General features: G+C 60.6%; 1 protein-coding gene across 1 annotated transcript; it reads right to left on the bottom strand.

Annotated features, from left to right (window-relative positions):
• Positions 1 to 5,568: 5,568 nt before the first annotated feature.
• B3GALT6 (beta-1,3-galactosyltransferase 6) lies at positions 5,569 to 8,017 on the bottom strand. Its single transcript, XM_081488195.1, has one exon. It carries the CDS (start codon positions 7,993 to 7,995, stop codon positions 7,006 to 7,008), a length of 990 nt encoding a protein of 329 aa, XP_081344321.1. The 5' UTR covers positions 7,996 to 8,017; the 3' UTR covers positions 5,569 to 7,005.
• Between the last annotated feature and the right edge of the window lie 99 nt (positions 8,018 to 8,116).

The raw sequence follows: 8,116 nt of genomic DNA, 5'->3' as shown, positions 1-8,116 counted from the left end.
CTGAACAGCAAGGGGCGTTACCTGAAGCAAAGGGGCCCTGCTTCAGGCCCTGCAGTAGGATCAGCCTGGCCTTCACTCTGGAGGCTGCTCGGTCCCTCCTCTGGGGCCGGAGGGGCAGGCTGGGCTCTGCCTGGGACTCTGCGGGGCACCACATGGGCAGTGGTGGCAGGGGTGCAGGTGCTCCTTGGGGATTGGGCTGCTGAGACCCTCAGATGCCACTGGAGGGAGGGACGGAGCTCAGGTTTCTTTCTTCTTGGGTCACCAGGCTGGGTCAGGCCCTGGGTCAGCGGGAGGTGGGTGCTGGACCGAGACCTGCCCTGGCGCCCGTCCTGTGGGCAGGGCCATGGAGGTTCAGTGTTTAAAGGACAGAGTCAACCCCCGTCTAGGCTCCCATGGCCACCATGGCTCCGAGTTCCTTCCCAGCCTTGAGCATCGCCCAGCACCACGGCCAGCAGAGCTCTGCCTGGTGGACACTGCTGGCCCCAGGATCTGTGGGCAGGGGAAGTGCCGCGACCTAAGGTCAGGGGTGATGGGGCACCAGCTGTGAGCCCAGGGCACGGTGTGGTAAGGAGGGTCCCTCCCCCCACCCAGCCAAGGCTGGGTCTCCTGCGGGCAGCGAGGGCAGATCTGTCAGGTGGGGCTCGGTGGACCCGGGCGTGCCTGCCAGTGCTTGGACTTTGGGGGTGTAACTGTGCACAGTCTTCTGACCTGGGTGACTAAGGCTGACATCCAGAGGGGGGTTGGGCCCTAGCCCAGGTCGGAGGGTCCTTGGGATCCCTGCCCCAGCCTCACAGGAACTGCTTACCTTTCCTGATTTCACTCATTCCCTGAGTCCTGTTCGGGGGCCCCAGCAGCTGGGAGGGGCATCAGTGGAGATTCAACTGTTGGCTGATTCCCGCCAGAGCTGGGCCCTGGGCAGAGCCGGTGCTGAAGCCACGATTCACGGGATGGCCACGAGGCCACGAGGAGGGTCTCACTGGTCACCGTGGCCAGAGCAGGGGCCTGAGGCTGGCAGTCTCCCCTTCGCCTCCTGCTCTCTTTCCATCACCCTTCTGGTGGGCTCCACGACTGGGGAGGCTCAGGGTCATCAGGAAGGGTGGGGAAGGTACCAGGGACCCTTGGCAGAGGAGGGAACCCAGGGACCCCGGGGGAGGTGGCCGGTGTCAGGGCTGAGGAGGGGTCCCCTGGCTGCAGTGTGGCGGTGATGAGTAGTGCCTCCTCTGCTAGGGGTAAGGCTCTGTAAGGGTGGGAGGGTCTGGAAGGGTGGGGAGTGGAGGATTGGGAGCCAGTACTGCCATCCACAGATGGAGGAGGGTGCTGGGGGCCAATAGGGGGAGGGGACAGGGAGAGCTGGTGGGGAGTGGAGGGGGGTTGATGCACACTTTCTGTGGGAGCAAAACAGAGGGTGCAGTCTGGGGGGGCCCAGGCTGGCCTTGGTGGGTGCCCACAGAGGCCAGGTGATAGGTGAGCGGACTTCCAGCTCCCAGGGCTGTGAGGACAGTGACCACCAGGGGAGACCCAGGCCTAGGAGGCTGGGTGGATGGTGGCTTTTCACCTGCTTCCTGGACTCAGAGTGGAAGAGAGATGTCGGCTCAGCCCAGAGTGTGTTTCTAGGGAGGCAAACCAGCCCACACCCCTCGTCACACCCCTGGACCAGAGTGCAAGCATCAAGTAGCAACTGGATTCGATCTTGACTCTGGGTTCTCTGATGTTGGAGGCCCCGTAGGGGACTGGGCACCTGCCGCTCTTTAGACCTGTCTGCAGCAGCTGTGGTGGGCTCCCAGGGCCCTGGATGGGCAAGAGTCAGTGGCATCACGACGTGAATGTGTGCTTGGGGTGGGGGGCCTGAGAGGAGGGTTGGCTGCCCCTGTGAGACCTGCAGATACTGGGCAAGGGGCCAACGGATGCAGGGAACGTGGGACCAGGCAGAGGAGGCACAATCCGTGGGGACCCCAGTGTGGTCGCCGTAGGCCATGTGCTCCCACCCTGGAGCCTGGACGTTGGAAGCCTACCCACAGATGGCTGGGTCTGTGCTGAGCCCTGGGAGGCAGTGAGATTGGGCCCAGCCAGCAGCTGAGTGGTCTGAGGTGTCTGCCCTGGAGTGCATGGATGAAATCCAGCGCTCAGCAGACTCTGCAACTGGGGTGGAGCTCCTGGCAGCCTCCTTGGACTCTGCCTTCTCCTCCCTGAGCCTCTGCTTCCTCTTCCTATGAGGACACAGTCATTCTGCAGTAGGCCCCCTGCCGTCCTCACCTTGGTTACACCTGCAAAGACCCTACTTCCCACTCAGGCCACTCCCAGGTCCTTGGGCTGGGACTTGAACCCATCTTCTGTGGATGCAGTGCAGCCAAGTGTGGGATTGCTCCCCCTGCCACCCTTGCCCACCAAACACTGAAGCGGAAGGGTGGAGAAGGTCTGAGGGGGCGGGACACATCCTAGGAAGACCACTGGGGAAGCCAGGGCAGCCACCCAGCCCCCTCCCAAGGACCCAGCGTGCCTGGCAGCACCAGCTCTGCCTCTCTGCCTGTGTCTTTTGAACAGTAGGGCCCAGCAGGCAGCAGGTGAAGAGCTCCTGGTTCCCAGGATGGCTCACTCCTGGGACAGCTCACTCCCAGGATGGCCAGGGAAGGCTTGAGACCACTGGGAGCAGTTGTGGGTGACCTTGACAGCACCCCCCACCCCCAACCGAGGATGAGGAAGTGACTTTCAAGTGAACCAGGGCTGGCGGGGGCATGGGGCAGGAGTGAGCCTGGTGTGGAGGGTGGAGGAGGCTGCAGCCAGGAGCCCAGGAAAAGGGCCTGAGTGTGGGGTTGCTGAGGGACAGGCAGCAGGGCCAAGCACAGGCCACGATGTGCTGGCTCAGGCTGTGGGGCAGCGGCTGTGGGTCCCAGGTTCCCTGCTGGCTTCTCCTAGTATAAAAGTTTTTTTCCACTTGCTGGCTGTGCAGCACAGCATGCAGGATCTTAGTTTCCCTACTGGTGATGGAACACATGCCCCCTGCCGTGGAAGTGCGGTCTTAAACACTGGACCACCAGGAAGTCCCAGTGCTGGCTCCTCCTAGTCCAAGCGCTGGCTGGGCTGGTCCTACATTCCGGACAGGTCCCCAGCAGCCCCACAACTCAGTGGCGGGTTGGAGGTGGTGAAGTGGGGGGAGGACCCCCACCCCACACGACAATGTCACCATCTTGGGGTTGGCTGCATCACCCCCTCCCCACATCTCCCTCCCAGGCTTCTAGCAAGGGGGCACAGACTTCCAGGGTTGCAGCTCTTGAAATACCAGGGATCTTTGAATCTATTTTCATCAGGTGCACATGAGGCTGGGAGACGTTCCCAAGGCCAGAGCTTACTGGCTACTCCTGGTATATCCAGCGACACTGGGATGAGTCAGGGGCTGGCCAAGTGCACAGGGACAAGAGGGCAGCTGGGCGGCCGGCTCCTCCAGCTCCAAGATGCACACAGGCCTACACTGCAGGGCCTGGAAGCTGGGAAGGCCAGTGCAGAGGGTGGGCACACCTCCAGCCTCACTTGAGGGGAGCCTGACCCCCTTTCTGTCCTAGGGTCTCTCCTGGCAGCTGTGTCCTGGACAAACTCCTGGCCCACAAGATCCCTGGTCTTGCTCAGTCACATCATGTGAACTCAGGCTTTGGGGGCGTCTGGAGGGGTGAGGTGGATGGGGGGCTCCAGTCGTAGCTGTGTGGTTACCCAGCAGTTTGGAGTCCCAGGACTACCCCCTGGACCTGGACTGTCCTGGGGCGCATGGCCTCCTCCAAGCTCTCAGGTCTCATGTTTCTCTATTTTATTAATTAGTGATATTGTATATATTTTTAAATTAAGCTTTGAGTTTTGGCTCTGTGTGCTGTGTACCACTTGAGGTGTCCTGTATCTTAAAATTCCCCTGTAGAAACCAGTTCGGTGGTCTGACTTCCCACTCCCCGAAGGTCTGCTGCCTTCTGAACCTGGCCTGGCCCCAGGTCCACAGGGCAAACATGCCCAGACGGCATGGACTTCATGGCAAGTGCCTCAGCAGGTGGGAGGTGCAGACCAGGAGGGCTGCCTGGGAGGGGCACTATGGTCAGTCCACAGGCAGGGGACAGAGCCAGGGGGTACAGAGGGTGAGGGCTTGGCTCCTCTGGCCAGGAGAATCTGCAGATCAGACAGCGGACAGGAGCAGAGGCAGAGGCCAGGAGACTCCTCCAGGTCTGTGACAGGCTGGGCTCTGTGATGTTCACATGTGGCCTGTCCATGGGCTCCAGGAAGGAGTCCTGGCCTTCAGCTCCAAGGTGCTGACATCTCATCAGCCACAGTGTGGAGGATCACCATCAGCCCAGGGTGTGTTCTGAAATTTAATGTTCTATGATGAATACAAAACTTGCACTTTTGAAGGTCAAAACTGGCTACCTACTGGCACTTTCACGGGGTTCAACTAACTACTAAAGCTCACAAGTGCCCCACCCCCCAAGAGAGGTGCCGGGAATTGTAGATTTTTCACTAAGGAGTCTTGCTCAAGAGGCAAAGACTCTGCCTGCAATGCAGGAGATTTGGGAGACACATGTTTGATCCCTGGGTGGGAAAGATCCCCTGGAGGAGGAAATGGCTACTCACTCCAGTATTCTTGCCTGGAAAATCCGATGGACAAAGGAGCCTGGTGGGCTAGTCCAAGCGGTTGCAAAGAGTCGGATACAACTGAGCACGCATGCACTTAAGACATTGGTGCTGGGCAGGGATCTGAGAGTCCAGCGGCTCTGAGCTGGCCACATGGGCTTCCATGAGTCCTCCTGTCCTGAGAAACGGACATGTGTGCCCCCTAACTCCTCTGATAATCCTGAGGTTGAGACAAGACATCCCAGGACCATCATCCCAGACAGTCAGTAGGAACGGTGTCCTGCTGTGGTCAGTATCCCCCAGAGCCCACCTAGCAGGGGGCAGGGCTTCATCCTGCTCCCCCTGGTGTCCCCAAAACCTGGGTCCTCTCCTGAATCCTTGTCTAGCCACATGGTCAGTTCTGGAGCAAAGCCCCAACCTTGTAACCAGAGCCGGGTCAGCAAGTAGGGCCCCTGTGGTCCTGAAGGCAGAAGCGCATTCAGATCACCAACTGCCAGACCACTCTTCCTTCTGGCCTGAGACCCTGAGTTCTGGATACTCTCCTACCTTCAGACAAGAAGAACCAAACCTGCTGCTAAAGGCTGACTGTGCCCTCAGACCAGATGCAGGCCCCGACCCCCTGGGTCAGGGTGGGGCAGGGCCCCGCGATGGGGTGACAGTAGAGAGCTCGCCCTGGCTCCTCTGCCACAGTGAGGTGGGAATGCAGCCATCTGCACAGCAGCAAGAAAGCGTCACCAGAACCTGACCACACAGGCACCTGATTGGAGAACCCCAGCCTTCAGAGACATGAGATGACCACCCACTGTGTGAGCTGCCTGGGCCAAGACACTGGTTCTTAATCCACAGCCTGAGAATGGCAGCCAAGGGGTGGGTCAGAGGCATGTGCCCTCCGTGTGGTTCCAGTGCCCCAGAGCAGGCTGCAGGCAGGGGGCAGCAGGGCCCAGTTACCAGACAGAAAATGCAGAATCCAGCCAGCTGCGAGGGGCCCCCATCGCCACTTTATTTACTTCAGCCATGACTATAGAGCTCACGCTCCATGTTTAACGAGGAACAGAGTTGACTCATTGGAAAAGACCCTGATGCTGGGAAAGACTGAAGGCGGGAGGAGAAGGGGATGACAGAGGATTAGATGGTTGGATGGTATCGCCGACTCGATGAACATGAGTTCGAGCAAGCTTTGGGAGTTGGTGAGGGACATGGAAGCCTGGCATGCAGCAGTCCATGGGGTCACAAAGTCAGATATGACTGAGCAACTGGAAAACAACCTTTGGGTATGTGCAAAGGTGCTGCGAACACCCGCTTCCCCCAAGGGGACATACCCCAGCAGGGCTGTGTCAAGACACACTGTGGGAAACCTTGTCAGTGCTTCCAGAAACCCTGCCCTGTGCGGCCACGAGGAGGGATGAAAGGGAAGTGTTTTTAGAGAGAGGCAGTGGGGTCGCCTTCCGTGAAAACGGAAGATGGATGGATACTTTTGAATTTTTCCATGTTTCAACACTCGAGCAGCAATGGGTCTACAACTCAAGCTGTAAAAATAGATTAATCCATAAATTCCAAGTTCTGATAGAAAAGTCTTCTCTTAAATAACTTAAAACATACAGACACCCATACACTCCCAACCTAAAACTATTCAAAAGTTACAAAATTTATAAATAAATCACCGGCAAGCTCTGAATTACACGTACCACGAATTCACTCCAGACACAAACCAAAATACCATGAAAGCGCTTCACACACAACGGACTTAAATACTAAATGACACGTGACAACCGATACCAGCAGGAGACGCAAGCGATGACCTAAGCGCACAGGGTGAAGTAACTTCGATAAAAACTATTGGGCTGCATCACACCTCGAGCCTCCAAGTGCCAGGGCCCAGTTTATGCAGTCATGGCCCTTGGTGCAGGTGGATGGTCAGTACAGTGGCTGCAGGACATAACACTGTCCACTGCCCCAATAAGGCTGGGAATTTTTCTTTGGAGTCAGGTCCTGCAAGTCCTGCCAGCTCCACCCTCTGGCTCCTTGGCACCAGCCTGGGAGAGGAGGGTAAGTGAACAGGCCCCATGGGGCTGCCTGCTGACGCCCTCGTCTGATCAAATATTTAAATCCAGGAACAGGACATTTCTGCCTGGACACGATGCTGGTTCCAGACCCAGAACAAGATGCTCTTGGGAGGGCATGGACTGGTTCCTGGGCTTAGGAGTCATCCACCGCTGCTAGGCATCTGCTCGGAAGCCCGTGGTCACCAAGTAAACCGGGTTCTCTCGAGGGCCAGCCTCATGCTAAGGACCATGCAGACGCTGTCAGCTTTGCCAGCGCAAGGCCGACGGGGAGGCCTTCCAGCACCTCCTCGCGCGGGGTCGAGACCCTGGCGTCCTGTGGGCACGCGGGCCGGCTCGGCCGTCAGGGGATGCCCTCTTTCCTCTGACAGCACTGCGAGGGCGGTGCCGACCAGTCATAGACGTAGGACAGGCGCAGCTGCACCTCCCGCTTGCACAGGCGGCCCTCGCGCGTCAGCGTCCGGTGTTTCTCCAGCATGTCCTCCAGGCTCTGCTTGTGCGTCACCAGGTACTGGTTGTTGCAGCCGCGGGACTTGTACTCGGTGTCAAAGCGCGGGTCGTGCTCTCGCTGCACGTCCACTGGCGCCAGCCAGGCGCCCAACGACACGTCCTCGCTGTGCCAGGCACGCAGGTACTCGCGGCTGAGGCGCAGGTAGCGCACCAGGTCGGCCGAGAGCACGTAGCCGCCGCCAAGCGCGTAGGGTAGGTAGTAGTCGCACAGCTGCCAGGCGGCCTCACGCCAGCGGCCCCCGGGCCGGACACGGCCACGACCCGAGAAGAAGCCCCAGTAGAGGCGGCGGCGGCGGGCGGGGTCGCGAGCGCGCAGTTCGGCCAGCACCGCGTCCAGGCGCGCGAACGAGTCGTCGTCCGCCTTGAGCACGAACTCGAAGGCCACGTGCTCGTCTAGCCAGGCCAGCATGGCCAGCACCTTGGCCGTGAGGTTCTCGTACGCGTCACGTAGCCCGGGCAGCAGCAGCAGGTCGCCGTGCTGAGCCTGCTCCCGCTCCAGGGCGCGCCGTTCCTCGTCGCCCAGCCCGCTGGTGCCCACGGCGAAGCGCGCCCACACGTCCCCGGGGCCGCCGCGCCGCGCCGCCAGCCACGTGCTGCGGACCACGCTGCGCCGCTCGGCCGCCCGCGGCGCGCTGGCCACCAGCACGGCCAGGAAGGCGGCGGTGCGCCCCGGGCCGACGGGCGCCGGTGCGGCGGGGCCGGCGAGCGCGGGGTCGGGAGGCGCGGCGCAGCGCGCCAGGTAGAGCAGCGCGACGCCGCCCAGCACCAGGCAACCCAGGCCCAGCGCCGTCCGGTGCCGCCACGCGCGCCGCAGCAGCTTCATTGCGCGGGGACCGCTGTGGACCGAGGCCGCGCGTGGGAAGGGCCGGGGACGCGCCGCGCCGCCGGGTTACGTGGATCCCCGCGTTGTTCTCATTGGCCGCCCCGGAGAGCTGTGAGGCCGC

Source organism: Giraffa tippelskirchi, chromosome 5 (genome assembly GCF_054371585.1).
Source record: "Giraffa tippelskirchi isolate mGirTip1 chromosome 5, T2T-mGirTip1v1.2.pri, whole genome shotgun sequence".
In the NCBI taxonomy this organism is placed as follows: domain Eukaryota; kingdom Metazoa; phylum Chordata; class Mammalia; order Artiodactyla; family Giraffidae; genus Giraffa; species Giraffa tippelskirchi.
The sequence above is the reverse complement of the archived record's forward strand: the minus strand, read 5'-3'. Positions and strand labels throughout refer to the sequence as shown.